Raw genomic sequence first — 19,612 nt, forward strand, 5'->3', positions numbered from 1 at the left:
AAAAGCAGGGACTCAGATATCCATAGTAGCACCGATCACAAAAGCCAAGTGGTGGGAACAACCCAAGTGTCCATCAGTAGATGAATGGTTGGTGGCGCCTGGGTGGCTCAGTCGGTTAAGCGTCTGACTTCAGCTCAGGTTGTGATCTCACAGTTCGTGGGTTTGAGCCCCATGTCAGGCTCTGTGCTGACAGCTCGGAGCCTGGAGTGTGCTTCGGATTCCGTGTCTCCTCTCTCTGCTCCTCCCCCACTCACGCTCTGTCTCTCTCTGTCTCTCAAAAATGTATGAATGGTAAAAAAAATTTAAAAAAATGGATGGAATGGATAAACCAAATGTGGTACCTACACACAATGGGATGTTATTTGGTCTTAAAAACTGAATGAAATCTGACACACGCCGCAACATGAACGAACCTCGTGTACATTACACTAAGTACAATGAGCCAGTCACAAGTGGATATACTGTGTGATTTCACTGGAGGAGTGAAATTCACAGAGACAGAAAGTAGAATGGTGTCTGCCAGGGGCTGGGGGGAGGAGGGAGCTAGTGTTTAATAGGTCCCGAGTTCCAGTCTGGGGTGATGAAAGAGTTCTGGAGGTGGATGGTGGTGATGGCTGCATAACAATGTGAATGTATCCGTGCCATTGGACCGTATACCTAATCATGGGTAAGATGGCACATTTCATGTTGTGTATATTTTATCGTACACACACAAATGTGCTTTCTTCCAGCCAGATCTGGGAGCGAGTGTGCAGGAATAGGAAAGGACAAGGACTTAGTTCTTGTTCTAATGGCCCCTTTTGACCTCCCAGCCTGGTGGGGGCTGAGATGGGAGCATCTGACTTTGCTGATGTCTCCAGAGGGCGGCCCTTTTCTAGGGGATGCACATTTTAATCCCTACAGAGGCCAAGCAGGCCATACGGCCTGTCCACGGGAGCAGCTGTTCCCTAGCTCTAACCCATTCTTGCCATGTGGGATGCTTCGTTATGGAGAGAAATCTGAAATCTGGATTTGCATGTGAAGTCTCCTCGTGGTTTGAAATCTTGACAACTAGTTCAGTGGACAGCAAACAAACAAGCCATGTGTGGGTCAAGCAGAACAAGTTTGCAGGTGTCTGGGGTGACGTCTTTTCTCAGAGCTTGCAAGCTTGGGCCCCGGCTAGAGAGATCCCCTTTCCTGCTCCTCTTACTCAATGCTGCATCACTTCTGTGGTCTGACCCCAGCAATTTTTTTTTATCCCTGAGAATTTCCCTGGCTTTCAATGTACCCCAAAGGGAGGTTTACAGACAGAAGGGTGAGGGTGAGTGCCTGGGGTCCAGAGTCTACTCAAGTTGGGGCCTTGGCTCTGCTATTAATAAGCCAGTAAAGAAAGCCACTTGCTTCTTTCTTCCCCATGCCTCAGTTTCCTTATTTGTCAGGGGGGAACAGTAATAGTCCTGCCTTGTAGATTTAGAGTAAGGACTGCAGAGAGTCCAGGGAAGGGTCCCGGGGAAGGACTCTGCAGTGTGCGCACATGTGTGTTGACCCTGGTTAGAGGAAAGAGCAAGTGTGGAGTCAGATGGGTCGTCAGCCGGTGAGTTGCTCAACCTTGGATATTTGTTTCTTCATCTGTGACGTGGCTCACAGTGATCTCTTCCTCAACGAGACATTCTGAGGATTACACAAGATAATGTTCAAATGGTGCCTGGCCACAGCAAATGCCCAATGTACACTTGTTCTGTCCTGTAGAGTCTGAGGCCTTTGCCCTCTGCAGAGGCTTGAGAGGAAAAGAAGACAGGACAAGCAGAGAGCAGAGAAAGGACCCCCACCATCAGCTCCCTCTCCTATTTCCCAGCCCCCAGGGTGGGGGTCCTGGTCCCAGCCTCAGAAGCCAACCCACTTGCTAATGGGGAACCCGGCCTTAGCTTTCCAGGGCAGCAGGGTTGACAGTTGGGGATCCCCACTCCTTAAGACCAGCTCCCTGCCAGCCCTGGGGCACACACTGGGCCTGGGTGGGCACAAGCTAAGCCCTTCTGTATCCCTTGGTTTGCTGGTTGGAGAGGGGGGCCCAGGCACGCTGTGGAAGGGTTAAAGGTTGGAGGTGCTGCACACCCAACCCCGAGCAAGGAGCAGGCCCAGGGTGCCGAGGCCCTACCCCAGATCCTGTGTCTCTAACTGGGCTCTAAAGTCCACAGGTGTTGGGGTATTGACTACATGGAGGAGGGTGAGAGGCCCTCAATATCCTAAAATACTGAGGGACCTAAAGAGCTATGTGATCTTTAGTGATGTGGTATCTAAGGCCACTCTGGAGGTGGATGGTAGTAATGGCATCTCAGTCCCTGGAAGGTCCTGGCCACTAGACACAGAGGGGCCTCCAGGTCTGAGGCTCAAATGCCGGTAGGCTCAGGAACACAGGCCAGAGTTGGTGCCTCCCCTTGCTGTTTGTATACCTGAGCGTTCGGACACCTGTCCACTGTCCCTTGGATAAGACTAGTGTGGTTGGTGGGAATGCCCTGAGTGTGTACCTTACTCAGCTCCACGTGTTTATTGCATGTTCATTACGTGTGCATGTTCCTTGTGTGTGCAGATTCATTGCACGTGTGCTGATCATGCATGCACGTCCATCACACGTGCGTATCCCTAGCATGTGCGTGTTCATCGCACATGCACACAGAGGAAGATGCGAGGCAGGATGGGGCCCTTCAGGAGTCCTTCCAGCCTTGAGTATACATCCTCTGAGACCCTGGGGTTTGTGGGGGAGGGAGAAGAAGGGGGTACACAAGACAAGTGGAAATTGAAGTCCTTGTTCCCAACATCTGGCCTCCAGTTGGGGAACGGGACTCTCCACAGGAAACAAGAGGACAAAAGGAGGCAGTGAGGCGGCTGCAGTGCACTCACTTGTGGATCCATTCCGCAAGGACTTCCCAAGCCCGAAGGCAATATTAAGTCCAGCCGGCCTGGCCCCTGCTGTGGGAAGGTTGGGGTCTAGTCTGACGCCAGAGACTGGGCACCCAGGGGGCCTGAAGAGCAGGGGGAGATGTGGAGAAAGAACAGGGCAACTGGTGTGGGTTCAGGCACGGATGACTGGAGGGGCTCGTCTGCTCCTGCTGCTTGAGGAGAGCTGTGTGGGGAGAACACACAGGCTTGATGCTGGCCAGGAGGGAGTGTGTGTGCCTGGGGGGTTTGGGGTGTGCCACTGACTTGACCTTGAGCCCCCTGGCTGTCTCCCAGCCCCTGGAGCTGGTGGACAGGCTTGCTGGGATGGGAAACAGGCTCTGGAGCCTTCCACAAGACCAACCTGAGTCCGACATCTTTTCCCCCCATTTCTGCAGGGGGCGGAGGAAAGCGCAAGGGGAAAAGCAAGAAGTGGAAGGAAATCCTGAAGTTTCCTCACATCAGCCAGTGTGAAGACCTCCGAAGGACCATAGGTAAGCTGCCCTGCCTGGAGGGGGCATGGGAAGGGGCTGGGAGGGGAGCAAGGAGCCCACTTACAACCAAACCATTTGGACAGTGAGTCAAATACGAAACAATTAGTGCAGCAAAGTGATTCCAGATAGGAGCTCCAGGCTGACATCCTTGCTAATTGACATAAAGATGGAACTAACACTCATTGACTCTTTGGTGTGTGCTGGGCAGGATTATCTCCCAATTACCCTTGGAGGCAAGTACTGTTTTGTTTTGTTTTTTACGTTTATGTATTTATTTTGAGAGGGGGGATAGTGGGGAGAGAGAGAGGGAGAAAGGGAGAGAGAATTCCAAGCAGGCTCCGTGCTGTCAGCTTGGAGCCCAACGCTGGGCTCAATCCCATGAACCATGAGATCGTGACATGAGCAAAATCAAGTCGGACACCCAACCAACTAAGGTACCCAGGCGCCCTGCAAGTACTGTTTTTTTTTTTTTTTTTTTTTTTTTTTTACTCCATCTCTTGGGTGGGAAAACTGAGGTTCTGCAACCAGCCCAAAGTTGCACAGCTTGTAGGAGGGTGGTGGAGGTGGGCCAGGCCTGGCACTGAGCGCCCACATATAGCTTTCCACCCTTCTTTCCTGGAGACTGTGGGCTCTGCCCTCAGCAAGCAAAGCTTTGGGAATTGAGGGTGAGGCGAATGTCTAGGCTCCCTGTGCTCTTGCTGAGGATGTTGATGTGCTCACTGAGGGGCCACCCTGTTCAGTGGTAACAGCCCAGAACTCTTTATCCAGCACCCACACAGCAAAGCACCTCGAACAGCAGAGGGACCTTGTTTCTTAAGGGGCTGGCACAGCCAAACTCACCAAATGAGGACACAGGGCTCCCACGGAGCGGGTGGGCATGGTGGGGCTCCTCCTTACTGGTGGGGGCCCTGGCCCTTCTCCCCTGTGTGCCCCATGTACACCAGCCCCTACTGCGTGAAGCCTTCTTATCTGCTCCTGTCTGTCGGAGCGCTTGTGGACGTGCTAACCACTGTTTATTAGACCGAGATCCATTGAATGCTGGATAGAGGATGGCCCAGTCACCCAGAACTCTGTGGGCCTTGCTGCTCTTGGGACTTCTGTCCAGGGCTGTGGGTGAACTGCCCAGTGCCTGCTATGAAATGTGAGGCCACTCAAAACCACTTAGCTTTTCCGAATGGCTTTTCCATGTGGCCTGGCCTCCACCAGTTCCCCAGGCTAGGCGGGACTTACATGGCCCCCCAGGGCTGCTTAGTCCTGGCCGCTTAGCCCACCCTCCAGATTCTTCTGCCTTGCTGTCACAGCAGATGACAACTGCTTGTTCTGTGTGCCCTGCATGCCCACCGTGGAGGGAGGAGCTCGCTTAATTAGTGTTTATGAAATGAAAGGAAGCCACCTGTACCCGATGAAGACAGATGTGAGCAGGTGAAGAAGGTGGGGTGCTAATGCATGGGAAGTGTCCTCAAGATCTACCTCAGATCAGACCCCCACGGTGTTCTTAGGGTGAGTGGAGCTGGCCTAAGGGATCAGGGTCTCTGGGTCCAGACAGACTTGGGTTCAAATCTCACCCTCTCTACTGGCCCCCTGACGAGTCACTTAATCTGACTGAGCCTCTGTTTCCTCGGGTGAAAGAAATGATCATGAACCCACTCAAGTGAGACCATGTGTAAAGGGCTTCACTGGAGCTATCCTCAGGAGCCCAGGACACCTCCCTTAGCACTTCAGCTTTCTTTCTGGGAGGCCCAGCAGCCATCACTCTGCTAGGTCCTTCCTGTGCTGGGGGTGCCACATTCACCCTTGATGTTCACCCTTTGGGGCACATGGGGCAGGGTGGGAGAGAAGATGGGCACATCTCCTGGGGCTGGGAGAGTTTTGCCAGTTAAACTCCAAGTGGCTTTCAGAGAGAAGACAGGAAGAGCTTATCTGGAGTTGGCCCATTATTTCCAGGGGCCATTTTGTTCTTCATGCTAATTTATGCTTGGAGAGAATAGGGCTAGGGGTGGAGACCTCAGTTGCCATGGTTGTCATACCCCCTTGGGGAGACAAGCCCTCTCCTGTCCAGGGTGAGCAAGTTCACCGGAGACCAGAATGTCTTTCCTGGGTGCTGAGCCCAGTTTTCCTCAGTGGGCCCAAGGAGGGGCTCCCACTCATGCTTACAGCCAAAGGACTGATGCAAGAGACCTTTCTGGGGTGTTGATTTAGAGGAGAGAGCTTGAATAGGAGGTAAGAACCCCTGCCCTCAAAGTGGAGAGCTGTGCAGAGAGGTGGGGTCACTGTGTGAGAGCCAGGCTTATTTGGGAGGGGCCTTACCTGCAAAGCTTGTTCTTGGGAAGCCATTTGCTTCTCTGCTTTTGGGTAGACTGCCCACAGGTGGTGGTACCAGGAATGCCCTGTGGGGCACAGTCAGGCCCCAAGACCACTTCCTCAGAGAATTTATTTATTTATTTATTTATTTATTTATTTATTTATTTATTTATTAAAAAATAATGTATTGTCAAGTTAGCTAACATACAGTGTATACAGGGTAGTCTTGGCTTCAGGAGTAGATTCCCATGATTCATCACTTACATACACCACCCAGTGCTCATCCTAACAAGTGCCCTCCTCAATGCCCATCTCCCATTTTCCCCTCCCCCCCAACCCCTTGCCCCCATCAACCCTCAGTTTGTTCTCTGTATTTAAGAGTCTCTCATGGTTTGCCTCCCTCTCTGTTTGCCATTTATTTTTCCTTCCCTTCCCCTATGGTCTTCTGTTAAGTTTCTCAAATTCCACCTATGAGTGAAAACATATGATATCTGTCTTTTTCTGACTTATTTCACTCAGCATAATACCCTCCAGTTCCATCTATGTTGTTGCAAATGGCAAGAGTTCATTCTTTTTCATCACTGAGTAGTATTCCATTGTATATATATATACACCGTATCTTCTTTATCCATTCATCAGTTGATGGACATTTGGGCTCTTTCCATACTTTGGCTATCGTTGAAAGTGCTGGTATAAACACTTGAAAGCATGTGCCCCTTCGAATCAGCACTCCTGTATCCCTTGGATAAATTCCTAGTAGTGCTATTGCTGGGTCATAGGGTAGTTTTATTTTTAATTTTTTGAGGAACCTCCACACTGTTTTCCAGAGCAGCTGTACCAGTTTGCATTCCCACCAACAGTACAAGAGGGTTCCCGTTTCTCCACATCCTCGCCAATATCTGTTGTTTCCTGAGTCGTTCATTTTAGCCACTCTAAAGTGTGAGGTGGTATCTCATTGTGGTTTTGATTTGTATTTCCCTGATGAGGAGTGATGTTGAACGTCTTTTCATGTGTTGGTTGGCCATCTGGATGTCTTCTTTGGAAAAGTGTCTGTTCATGTCTTCCTCAGAGAATTTAAATTACCCCCCTGGCCAGGGTCTTTCAGAGCGCACTGTTCTCTTCTGTGGGGGTACCCTGCCTCAGCTGTGGTTTGCTGTCTGCTCACCCCAAGTGGGAAAGGCTCTTTGGGAAGGATCTTTTAAATTCTCTACTGTGTACCTGGTGCCTGGAGGCTCACAGCAGACAGCTGGGCAGCTGAATGAGCAAAGGAAAGGATGAAGGGGCATAACAATCAACTTATACAGTGTTTCCAATAAATGGAAGAGCATTGAAAGCCGTGTAAAGGGCATTCCTGCCATGCAGGTTAAAGAAACCTGAGTAATCTCTATATTTGAGTCATGTGTTGCTTAAAAATATGAAACATATAAGTATGAAATACAGGACTTCTGGTTCCAGACACGATAGAAGAGATGTATTGTCCCTGGCCCTCCCACCAAGGACAGGCCAAAGCTCTGGACATTACGTACGAAACAAATATAGGAAAATTCTGAAAAGTGGAGACAAGAAGGCAGGCTGGCTGGGGGCCCGGGAATGTGAAGAATGACCTGACAGTGAGCTCCTGGGTTCTCTTTTCTGCCTTCCTTATTCCCAGGCACCGGGTGCTGGAGACACTCACAGCCCAGAAATGCCAATGGGTGTAGACAAAAAAAATCAACCTCCTCCCCCTCCAAAGAAACCCCAGCGTGTTCTTTTCTAGTCAGAAGCCTGGGAAAGGGGCTCTGAGCTGAACGGGCAGCGGTTGGTGTAGCTGTCTGCTAGAGCTGTCTCTCTTCTGCTGGTCCTCATCAGCAACATGGGTGCCTCAGTTTCCTTTTCTGCTCACTAAATCTGGTTCCAAAGTCCCGGTGCCCGCCTCCTCTCCACTCCTCTCGGATGCTGTTCTGATCCTTCGAGGTGAGCCAGTCCTGCCCTTCCCAGCCCCCTCCCCCATACCCCACACTGCATCCCTGCCCCCCATGAGCTTTCTAGCACCGCCCCAGAAACACCACAAATGTCCCTCACCTTCCAGTTGGCCAGACCTCAGTCTCACCTCTGGTCTGGGGGATCTGGGAGCATGGGATTCAGCTCTCAGATTTTCTGAGGACCCCACCCGCGGGCCCCCTCCCCATCTGTCCCTGTATGTCCATAAACAGGCCTCCTGGCAGGGTCCACCCCCTGGGGAGGGTGAGAGAAACGTGTGTGCTGGTGTGTGCAAATGGATTCTTCTGTTCTCCTGGAGGGCATTGAAAAGACTCAGTGTGTGAGAGAGCAGTGTGAAGAGAGGCCCGGGGAAAACAGGAAGGCCGCCATAAAGCTGCCGCTCGGGGCAGTGGGTCCCGGTGCTCGGGCCTTCCCGAGTGTTCACCGTCCATCAGCCTGGTGTTTGCCCAGCCTCTGCCGGGGTCCTGCTGGAAGGCTTTCTAAAGAACAAATCTCGTTTCTGTTCTGGACCAATATTCAAACCAAACAGTGGCAAAGGCCGCATTTATTTTTCTTGTGGACACGCGTGCTCACTTTCTGAAGCTCTTTGGGAGGATGCCCTGGGGTGGGCTTTGGGCCAAGTGACAGGGCTCCTCTGTGTCAAGAGGGCAGCATGAGGTGGTGTGGTGGGTGGGTGGGAGAGGCTTGGGAAGAGCCCTCGAGGCCCCAGGGGCGCTGCCCCCTCCACATTGCCCAGGACAGAGGTCGGAGTAGGCCATGCCCTCACTTGCCTTTGGCACCACCTTGCACGAGCACAGTCTTCTCCCACAGCCAGGGTGACTTTGCAGCCTGGAGGCTGCAGCCCATGAAACCTGTGGAAAGCACGTCAGCAGTACTCTGTCCCTCCTGGAGTAGAAATCGAACTCCTTGTGAGCACTTTGGCCGTCGGGTGAAGCCTAGGGACCCCTTCTCAGAATAATGCTTTTCCTTATATAAAACAAAATATGTAGGGTTACAAAGGAAACCAGTTCTTTTCAGATTCAGTTATGAGATACTTTAAAAATTTATGATGTTGAAATATATGTGCTCCTTTGTTAACACTTTAGATAGTAGCGTCCAACTGGCTGGTCTAACAGCTGTAACTGTAACTCTGGGTTTGTGATGAGCAGAAGTGATGTTTCCAGATGCTGCCACAGTGGTGTTATGAATGCATCTACAGTATCTTGTTGTTGACGAATGCTTGGCACCACTAACGTCACTGTCGGTTGTTGTTGGCATTCGTGACTGAAGGAAGTGCTCATTTTCAGGTAAAGTCTGGTGAAAAGAGAGATGACATTTTTCTCCCTCCAAGTCCACGAACCCTCTCAATCTTACCCACGGACGTCTTGGCAATGCCCTTCCCAGCCTGCCCTGCATGGGCAGACCCTCACCTTCGTCTCGGGTCACCCCCTCCTGCCCCATTCACGAGCCGCACGGGTTACCTTTCTGTTCTCCAATTACGCCACGTATGTTTCCAGCCTGGAGCCTTTGCACCTGCTGTTCCCTCCACCTGGAATGTTCTTCCTACGTTTTGCCAGGTAGTTGTTAGGTCTCAGCTCAGATAGAAGCCTTCCCAACCAGCTTCTCCCTCTACTTGCTGCCTCTCACATGGTGCAAAAAAATTTTTTATGTTGACGTTTGTTTGTTTGTTTGTTTGTTTGTTTATTTATTGAGAGAGAGAGAGAGAGTAGGGGAGGGGCAGAGAGAGTGAGGACAAAGAATCCAAAGTGGGCTCTGTGCTGACAGCAGACAGCCCAATGAGGGGCTAGAACTCACAAACCATGAGATCATGACCTGAGCCAAAGTCGGATGCCTAACCCACTGAGCCACCCAGGCACCCCTCACAATTTCTTAATGTTCTTTGCCCATACTGCATCTGGAATCATCTTTTGTTCAGCTGTTGATTTGTGTATTCTCTGTCTCCCCAACTGGACTGGATGTTCCACAACAGTAGTGACTGTGTCTTGTCTGGTTCACCACTAGAACAGTGCCCGGCACATAGTAGGGCCTCACCAAATATTGGGTGAATCAAGGAGTGAGTGAGGTGTGCAGTGTTGGAAGTTGGGGCTCTTTTAAAAATCATGTGACCTGTTCTTGCTGTACCCAAATTTCATCTTAGCCAGTCTCCTCCACTTAAAGTACTAGAAGCTTGGACTTGGGAAGCATCTAGTCTATGGCACCCTTTCCCCAACCCTTGCTGTGTGCATGAAGAAGCTTCATACACTTACAAGATGGGGCCATGGTCTCACATCTGCTAGATGGGGGAGTCCAGCCAGGCCCCTATTCCTTGAGGCTGCAGTTTGACCAATTCTCCCAGGGATGTGAGGTTTTCATAGAGTGCCCGACTCAAGGAACTGAAAGCATCTTCTCCAACCACACATTTCGGACCTAAGTATACAGGCTCCAAGAGTAGAAGTGACCTGCCAGGAGGGTCCGGGCCCCAGGCCCTGAGCTACAGCTTTCCACTCCCCAACATCAGATTGACTCATAAACATCTTGGGCATCAGGCCACAGCCAGTATTCAAAGCAGAGTTGGTCTTTTTCTGTCTTTATTTTATTTCATAAGAATGGATTGTGTGTTCATTTGCTTTTTCAAAAAGTACTTATTGAGAAACTTATTATTTTTTAAGTGTTTATTTATTTTGAGAGGGGGGAGGGGCAGAGAGAGAGGGAGAGAGGGAGAATCCCAAGCAGACTCCACGCCGTCTGCATGGAGCCAGATGCGGGGCTTGATCCCACAAACCATGAGATCATGACTTGAGCTGAAAATCAAGAGGCGGATGCTTACCCACGGTAAGCTGAGCTAGAGAACAATACTGAGGTCTCCACCCATGAGGAACATTCCTGGAGGACGTGGCCTCACTCTGAGCCTCCCAGGGCATCTCTTTGTGTGAGATCTCTGAAGGTATGGACCATGTCATTTCTATCATGGAGGTCTCCATGGCTGGCACAGTGAATGGATGGATGGGTGGGTGGGCGGATGGATAAAGTGGCTGAATGGACATTGCCTCCCTACCCAGCCTGAAACCAGACCTGTGATGGTCAGCAATGAGTAGAGATTCCTTGCCACATGTATCTGTTTCCAGTGTGAGCCCAGACGTGAGTAACTGATTTCAGACAGCCCTGGTGGAGGGTGGGCAGACCGCAAGAGAGGGAAGTGGTTCTCTAAGGTCTGTTCAAAGCACCATCGAATAATGACATTATTAGTTAATAAACTAATTGTTCCCATAAGACAATTAGAGAACCCAAATCAAAGACGTTCTCAGAATGCCCAAAACTGAGAAGGTTGGACGTCATCATGAAGATAAAAGATTGTTGAGGTCTGTAAATATTCCTCAGTGACGCAGAAAGTTCTGTTGGGCAAAAGTGTGGCATTTTTATTTATTTAGTTCGGGCTCATTGCGTACTTTATTCTTTCATTAAAAAAAAAAAAGTATGAGGGGCTTGAGTGAAAGAGTTGATTATTCCTCTATTTGGCAGTATTTCTGGAGGAACTGTCCAAAAGCCATATAATAAATCAAGTCCCCCTCCCCACCCCCTGGCGGGACTGACGTTCACGAGGAGGCCATTCACAGAAAGTAACTGCCGTGATGCCCTGTGCACTCACAGATGGATGGGGGACATTTCGTTTGCCTTGTGGGAGAGCTTCTTGCCAAAGCCTTAACTCTCCAGGAGCAGAAGCTCTAGATTATCAGGGATGCCTAGAAGAAAATATAGATTCTTAACTTAAAAAACAAAACAAAACAACCCCCAAACACTGTAATAGCGTGAAAATTGCCTTGGACTGCCTAGTCCTTGATTATTCACCCAACATTGCTCATGCTCTTTACACAAGAAGTCAGCCTACAACTATTTGTGGAGCCCCTGATGTGTGCCAGGCATTGTTGAGGCCCAAGAGCTGTAGCACTGGCCACAGAAGCAGTGCAGTCCTGTGGAGGGACCTCCAGCATTGGCATTATGGTCAATGGTGCCCCCAGCCATGTGACATTAAGCAACTTGCTTAATTTCTCTGGGCTGCAGTTTCACTGCCTGTAAAACGGAAACACTGATGTCACAGCAGGAGAACTGTTATTAGGGCCAGCAGAGTGTCCGGCACATGCCTTCATTGTCATTGTCCTTGTCATCCTCATCCTCATCATCATGGTGCTGGTGGTGGGAGGGCAAAGGCGAGGGCCCTTTGGGAGGGCTTGAGAGAGGCTGAATTGGCTACAAATGATGAACGGGGCTCTTTTTGTGCTGACATCACATGGGTCCAGTCCCCAGGGACACCTGCCTTGGGGTCATCAGTGAATCCTACCTTTCCTTGAGCCCCCACCTCCAGACCCCTTCTCCTGGAGATTCACCCTGATTCCTGCAGTCCTCAGCCTTCTCTCCTTCCCTTTGCCCCACCGCACACCTTGGGAAGCCCATAGTGTCACACACTCTGCCCTGACCCCTAGCCTGGTGGATCTCTTTGAAAGGACGTGTGGATGTTCTGAAAGGTGGCACCCCATAGTCCTAACAGTGGTTGCCCCAGGGGAGGCATGGAAGTCAGAGGGGACATCAGCTTTATCTATAAGGTGACTTTTTTAAAAAAGGAGAATGCATTGGCATGTTATTTGGGTACTTAAAAGTTGAATGAGGGGCTCCTGGGTGGCTCAGTCGGTGAAGCATCCAATTCTTGATTGCGGCTCAAGTCACGATCTCATGGTTTGTGGGATCGAGCCCCACATTGGACTCTGCGCTGACAGTGCAGAGCCTGCTTGGGATTCTCTCTCTCCCTCTCTTTCTGCCTCTCTCCCGCTCATGCTCTCTCTCTCTTTCTCTGTCTCAAAAAACAAACAACCAAAGTTGAGTGAATAAAGACTGAATCCCCCACCTGATTCCACGGCAGGGCAGAATCTTCTTTCCTTGTTGACTTCATGTCCCCTAATGAGTCTGTGGGCTCCGAGAGGATGGTCAGAGCCTCATCCCCTTTGATCTGCAGGACCGTGGCTGAGGGGCACTTGCTCCATTCTGCTTGGATGCTGGCAGGCAGGAACCATCCTGTAGCCTTCAGCAGGTGGGGTTGTAGGGCCTCTGTCTGGTGAGGGAAGCCCAGGCCCCCATCAGCCCAGTCTGACCCTGGACACTATCCCTAGAGACTGGGCTGCTCAGCTCTGCTTTCTGACCATCAGTGGCCCCTTAATCCAGCCCCCAGTGGTCTGCCCGCACACTGTTGGTGCTCACTGAGTGTTCTCTTTCTTCCTCTTCCTGTGTGGAATGGGACGCCTTGGGTCCTCCCCCAGGGATGCAACAGGGACTGGTCCTTACTGCGAACAGCCTCCCCTTCTGTGCACCCTTCCTCAGGGGCCATTGGCTCCCCCTCCCTGCCCCAGCATCGCGAGGCACACTTAAGGGTCTGGAAAGGAATCCGGGCTCCTGGGACAGGTCCCACCCCACCTGAGGGCCTGCGTGACCCAGTCCCCGTCCGTCCTCCTGGCACGTGAGCTCTTGATTTCATCGTCAGGGAGACCAAGTCTTTCTGCGGACGTCATTCCCGTCCTTGGGGCGATAAGGGCGCGTCACGTCTGTCATTCTGCCACTTACCATGCTCTGATAAGGCACAGCATCTGCTCGTCCTTGGAGGGCAAGATAAATTTAGATGTGGTGGATTTAGAACATCAGGTGACCTGTTTGCAGCTGTAGCTCTCAGGAGGGACAGGGCAGCCTGGCTTATCTGCCCGGTTTTCCGGGTATTAGCCTCACCTCTCCATCAAGACCAACAGCCTCTTGAAGGCAAAGGGGTTGGGTTCCCGGTGTCCGGAGCAAGCTTGGGTGCATGTGAGATGCTCAGTGATCCTAGTTGGTGGGTTTCGAGTTTGGAGGTTCTTAGAATAGGGTATTGACCAAGATTTTACAGATGATCTGGAATTGTTTTCAAAGGCTGCTCTGCAGGGAGGGGGTATGGTCCAGAGTAGGCTTCTAACTGATCAGGGTTTCTTTTTACCTTTTATGTTCGTACCTCTTTGTAAGATTTTATTCCCAAGGTTAAAACCATGTTTAAAACCCACTGCTGTAGGCCAGGTCTCCCATTTTCCATGTAGATAAACCGAGTCCCAGGGAAAGAAGTGACTTGCAATGTTCTCCCCGTGACTTGACTCCATGGTAGGCTTTCCTTTGCTGTCTTGGTTTACTTTCGCTGCCATAACAAAGCGTCACAGACTGGGTGGTTTAAACAACAGATTTACTGTCTCACAGTTCTGGAGGCTGGAAGTTTGGGATCAAGCCCTTCCCCTAGCTTCTGGTGGTTCCTGGCAATCTTTGGCTTTGCTCTGTTTGTAGAAGCATCACTTTGATCTCTGCCTTCACCCTCACCTGTCCTTTTCTGTATGTGTGTTTGTGTGTTCACATTTCCCCTTTTTATAAGGACTCTGGTCATACTGGATTAGGGTCTACCCTAATGATCTCATTTTAACTCTATTACCTCTGTAAAGACCCTATTTCCAAATAAGGTCACATTCTGGAGTACTAGAAGTTAGGACTCTAATCTGTCTTTTCTTTTCTAGGGTATTCTAATACCCACATTCTTACCTGGTCTTTGGAAGTCAAGTTCAAGGGGCCAGAGGCTCCCAGTTCCCACCAGGTCTGAGCATAGATCCCCCCACTCCCTGCTGACCCTGGCTCAGGGTTAACTCTGGCAGGCCCAGGCTGACTGCTTCCCCACAGGCCACAGGACCATCTAGAGAGGATTAACAGCTTTCTGAACCATGCTGCACGCTACGTTTTTATTCCGTCTTTATCATTGTTGTCTTTGTTCAAGTCATTGTAATTGGTAAATTACTTTGCTTAAACACATACAGAAAATTGTAAGGAAAGGTCACCCATAACTTTAGCACTCAGCTAGTCATAGTCAACACTTTTCATGTAATTCCTTCTGGCATTTTCCCCCATGCACATACTTACCTTTTCTTTCTTACTTTTTTCTTAATATAATTTCAAAAATATTTCTCATGTCATGAACATTCTCCATACATGTGATTTATGTTTTTCCATTTGATGCATATTTATTGAGTGTCAGGCACTGGGGATACATCAGTGAAGAAAACACAGAAATTTCTATTCTCATGGGCTGCCCTTCTCCAGGGGAGTGGGCATACAAATGGGCAATGGGGAACTGGCCTAATGCCTTCTACCTAGCATTGGTCCAGGTCTGCAGTCTATCCTTACCTGTGGCTTATTTATTTTTTGTGGGCATATTCTTCCTTTAAACTATCTTGAAAATAAGCCCTTGCCCATAAGTATAGCATAAACTTGATTTTTGAAGGCTTCATATTGATTATACATACACATATATATACATATACATATCTATATATACATACATATACATACATATATATACATATATATGTATATATACATACATATGTATGTATATATATACACACATACATATACGTACACATATATATACATATACATATATATATACACATATATATGTGTATGTATACACACACACACACACACACACACACACACACACACAGTGAGAACTATTTGTTTCTCTTTTCCAGTGGTTTTTACCATTACAGTTAGTATTCAGATTAACACCTTTGTACCTCATTGTGGCATTTTGATCTCTGGCTCAGAGGCCAGAAAGCCCATACTGTCTTTTTGAAGGCCAGACACATTAGCTAAACTCAAGCAGTGAGTGTAGTGGCCTCTCCACCTCCTTTGCTTCCTCTGGAATGTTCCATTTCCAGCCTGTGCTTGCATCTGCAGACGCCATTAACCTGAACCGTGTCTCTCTGACAGACAAAGCAAACCAGGTTTGGTGAGCGCCCTGGGCCCTGCTTGCCAGCCCCAAGTCACGGCAGTCGCAGGCATGAGAAGGGCTTTTCTGTCTGTTTTAAGGCTCGTCGCCGAAAGTGGGAAAAACAAGCTAGTTTATGCAGCAATGGGGACCTCAACCCAGCACAAGAGGCCAGCTGACCCGCAGCAGCCTGAGCATGACAGCGTTCTGCCCCATAAAGAGACACTAGGACAACACTTTTAATGGTCTCTGCCCAGACTCTATTTACGAATTTATTTCCCGGGCTCCGTCTGCTCAGCAGCCCCTTGGCAACATCTCTCGCGGCATCTGCCTCAGCGCATTAAACACCCCTTGTTCCGAGTACCTCGGAGCTAGCACCCAAGAGAGTGAGAAGAAAAAATGTGGGTGGAAGGAGATTTGGGGCCAATATAAACGTTTAAATTAAAAAAAAAAAATCACCAAAGAACAACAACAAAAAGTTTATCCCCTAAAGAGCGCCTGTGGGCACGGGTTCCTGACTCCCTTCGCAGCTAGTGTCAGAAAGGAAAATGCAAACTCAAGAAACATTCTGAGTGCTGGTGTTTGTTTTTTTCTGTTTCATGGTTGTGCTGTCCTTGTATCATCTTTAAAAATTATTTTTAGAATTATCTTTTAGTTCGTTGTCTCTTTACAAAAATAAAATCCATCCATTGATGACATTTCCAAAATATAATCTAAAGAGAGGAAAATTTAAATGGCCAGTGAGATACCCAACTACGAACATTTTGGTCTGTGGCCCCGTCATAGTTCTGCTTTATGGCAAGAGAATTGTATCCTCTGTCATTTGTTTCCCTGCCCAGAAATCAGATACTGTTTTATTTTGTTTTGTTTTCTTTTATTTATTTTATTTAATTTTATTTTTTAAATGTTCATTTTTGAGAGAGACAGAGAAAGAGAGCGCAAGTGGGGCAGAGCAGAGAGAGAGAGGACAGAGGATCTGAAGCAGGCTCCGTGCTGACAGCAGTAAGCCCGATGTGGGGCTTGAACTCATGAACTGCAAGGTCATGACCTGCGCCAAAGTCAGATGCTCAACCAACTGGGCCACCCAGGTGTCCCCAGATATCGTTTTAAATGGAAACATATGGCTGTAGAGTCCCTGCTAGACTGGGAGCGAGAAGACTGAGACTCTCATGCCTCCCCCTTGATTCCATGGCCTTGGGAAAGTCCCTTAACCTCGATTTGCTCATCTTTGAAATGGGGACCCAGCAGTCCTTACCTTAGTGGATGATCAGGTGGCCACAGGAGTTCCTGGTAGGAAACGCTTTGTAAAGTGCTCCGCAGTTTGTTGCTGGCCGTTTTCAGTGTGGTCGTGTAATCCATGGTAAGGACAAGTGGCTGACGTAATTTTCCTGTAGCCCTGATGAACTGCGCGCGACCCTTTCTTCTAAAGCTGCCTCTGTGTTTGATCTTGGTGCAAATCACCACCCTAAACCATGCTGCCCAGAGACCCGGGGGCCTCCCTCTCCCTCTGCCCTGCCTACCCTCCCCTGCCCAGCACACATGGCCAATCCAAGTCCGGGCCCCTCTGCATCCCAGTATCTCTGGAGTCGGGCCTCTCTCCCCACCCCCACTGTTTCCCTCACCCTGGCCACCTCCCTCTCCTGCCTCAACTCCTTTGTCTCCCCCTACCCTGACTCCATCCAGGCTTACCTGTGTCCAGCCACGCTCCACACAGCAGCCAGGAAGCTCTTTCTAAAATGTCCATCTCATCATGCCACCACCTGCTACGATAGGCCAAGGGTCTTATCAGAGCTGACCAGGCCCTGCCTCACCTGTCCTCGCTTACCACTCCAACTCTGCACCCCCCACCCTGCCCCCGACTCAGCCGCTCCTTCACGTTTCCTCTCTTCTCCATGCCTTCACCAGACACACTTCCCTGATTCTGCCTGGGAATCGACTCAACCCTGGGCCTCTCTACCTTGCAGGTCACTTCCCCCTGGAAGCCTTCTCTGGTGACCCCACCAGGCCCGGCTTTTGTCCTTATCCTTGCCACAGTCTGATGACTGACCTCCGTCCTCCACTTGACCACAGGGCTCCGTGAGGGTGGAGCCTGGATCTGCCTGGTGCTGTTTCCCAGCCCTCAACACAGGTGTTTCCTCTTCACCAGCCTCTTTCGGAATCTTGATTTTCTTTCTTTCTTGTGTTATTTTTAAAAAAATGTTTATGTACTTTTGAGAGAGACAGAGACAGAGCATGAGTGGGGGCGGGGGGGGGGGGCGCACAGAGAGAGAGGGAGGCACAGAATCCGAAGCAGGGTCCAGGCTCTGAGCAGTCAGCACAGAGCCCCACATGGGGCCCGAACTCATGAGCCGTGAGATCACTACCTGAGTCAAAGTCGGATGCTCAACTGACTGAGCCACCCAGGTGCCCTTTGATTTTCTTTTTTCGCTCAGATATTTTTGTTCTCCTCTGGGGATGGAAAACAAAAAAATCTTAGTCTTCCCAAATCCTGGAGTGATTGCTGATGGGTCTTTTTTTTCTCTCTGAGTCCTTTTAAAAGACCCTGCTTTTCTCTCCCCTTCTGGGCCCCGGCTGGCCTGAGGGGGGAGGCATAGGAGAGTTGAGAGAGGGGTGCATGCTTCCAGCTGTCATGCTGGCCCCTTCTGGCTGTCAGAGCCTGATTGGCCAGGCAGAGGTGGACACAAAAATGGATGCTGCTCCGGGACTTTGGCTGAGCCCAGCTTGGAGCAGAGTAGAGCACAGAGAATGGCTTTGCCCAGAGACTCCAACATCAGGCTTCGGTGTCGGCCTGGGAGCGCCCAGCCGCTGTTGGCACCGGGCTTATGTCTCAGGGACAAAGCTCCTGAAGGGCTAACCCAGCTCAGTCAAGTCTGGGGGGAGACAACAGTGAGGGGCATGAGCTCTGGTGTCAGAGGGACCTGGGTTTGGCGAGGCTCGATTCTTTACTGACTGTGACTTTGGACAAGTGATTTGCCTTCTCTAATCCTCAGTCTCCCTACCTGCAAAATGGGAATAGGAGGGTCGCAAGGAGCAAATGAAGAAACGCACCGGGAGGGCTCTGCAGAGGGTCTGGCACGCAGCAGGCACGCAGACACCGAAGCTGCCCTGTCACTGCTATCCGCTGCCATCATGTCGGCAATAGTCCTGCTCGGTTCGAAGCTTTGTTTCCTGGTTCCCCTGTGGGTGGTGGTTGCCAGGTCCTGCTGGGCTTAAGTTTATCTGTTCATTCATTCGTTCATTCATTCTGTTATGCCCTTGCTCTGTGCCAGGGATCTGGGGAGCTGCCAGGTGGTGGAGAGCTGCTTTCGGGAGTGGCTCCTGGCATCACGGGCTGGGCCACCTTTATTGCCTTTATGTAACCTGAATATCACCCCTTTCCCCTTAGCCTACTTCCATCCCTCAAAGCTCTGTTTACTAACTCTCTGCAGACCTCAGAGGTTCGGGATGGTACCCCGCCCCCTGAACGAAGGCCACCTTACGCATCCCTCTGCATCCGGGCAGGAGGGGCCTCAATCAACTCAGACACATGGGGTAATAGCCAGTTCCAGCCATGAACCCCTGTTCAGCTTTTACTCTGGGCAGGGCCCTGCCGAGGGTCCCGAGGGGGGAGGTAAGGAGGTGTCCCTAGTTGGGAAGACAGGGCAGAAAGCACACACGTGATGCTGGTTAACAGCCGTGTGAAAGTGGGCAGCTGTCAGATGTTGGTCTTCAGTACCAAGTGCATGGAGGTGGGCCGGGACGGGAAACAGACATCTCTGCAGGATGGGAAGGTGGTAGAAAAGGAAGACTTTTGGAGTCAGCAGGCGCAGCATCGTACAGCCGGCAAGCATTTCCTTTCCTAGGCACTTACTGTGGCCAAGAATTGGGCTATTTGCTTTACAGACACACACTCATTGAATCGTTATGAAACCCCATGGGCCAGGCGCCATTTCCCCCACCCTCTATTTTATGAATAAAGATGCAGAGACTCAGAGAGATTTGTAAACTGCTCAGAGTTACAGAGATTTGGAAGAAGCAGAGCCCAGATTCAAACCTGGGCCTGAGTCAAGCCTATGCTGGCCGTGGATCCCCACCATGTTGGCCACGCTTTCCCCATGACAGTAGGGCACCATGGGGCACCTTTGGGGAG

At 50.2% G+C, this 19,612-nt stretch overlaps 1 protein-coding gene and 1 long non-coding RNA gene across 3 annotated transcripts in view; one reads left to right on the top strand and one right to left on the bottom strand.

Moving 5' to 3' along the window:
- GRK5 (G protein-coupled receptor kinase 5) overlaps positions 1–19,612 on the top strand; it is a 211,345-nt gene that overhangs the window by 94,083 nt on the left and 97,650 nt on the right. For both annotated transcript variants that reach the window (XM_015065880.3, XM_027063232.2), the window contains exon 2: positions 3,312–3,407. In XM_015065880.3, coding sequence (XP_014921366.3) covers positions 3,312–3,407 — 96 coding nt within the window. The remainder of the gene's footprint in view (positions 1–3,311; positions 3,408–19,612) is intronic.
- Positions 8,342–17,667, bottom strand: LOC128312630 (uncharacterized). The gene is made up of 3 exons (XR_008292153.1): positions 17,441–17,667; positions 16,739–17,246; positions 8,342–8,981 (listed from the first exon to the last, which is right to left on the bottom strand). It is a non-coding gene; the product is annotated as an uncharacterized LOC128312630 (long non-coding RNA).

The sequence above is a fragment of the Acinonyx jubatus genome, chromosome D2, assembly GCF_027475565.1.
Source record: "Acinonyx jubatus isolate Ajub_Pintada_27869175 chromosome D2, VMU_Ajub_asm_v1.0, whole genome shotgun sequence".
Lineage (NCBI taxonomy): Eukaryota > Metazoa > Chordata > Mammalia > Carnivora > Felidae > Acinonyx > Acinonyx jubatus.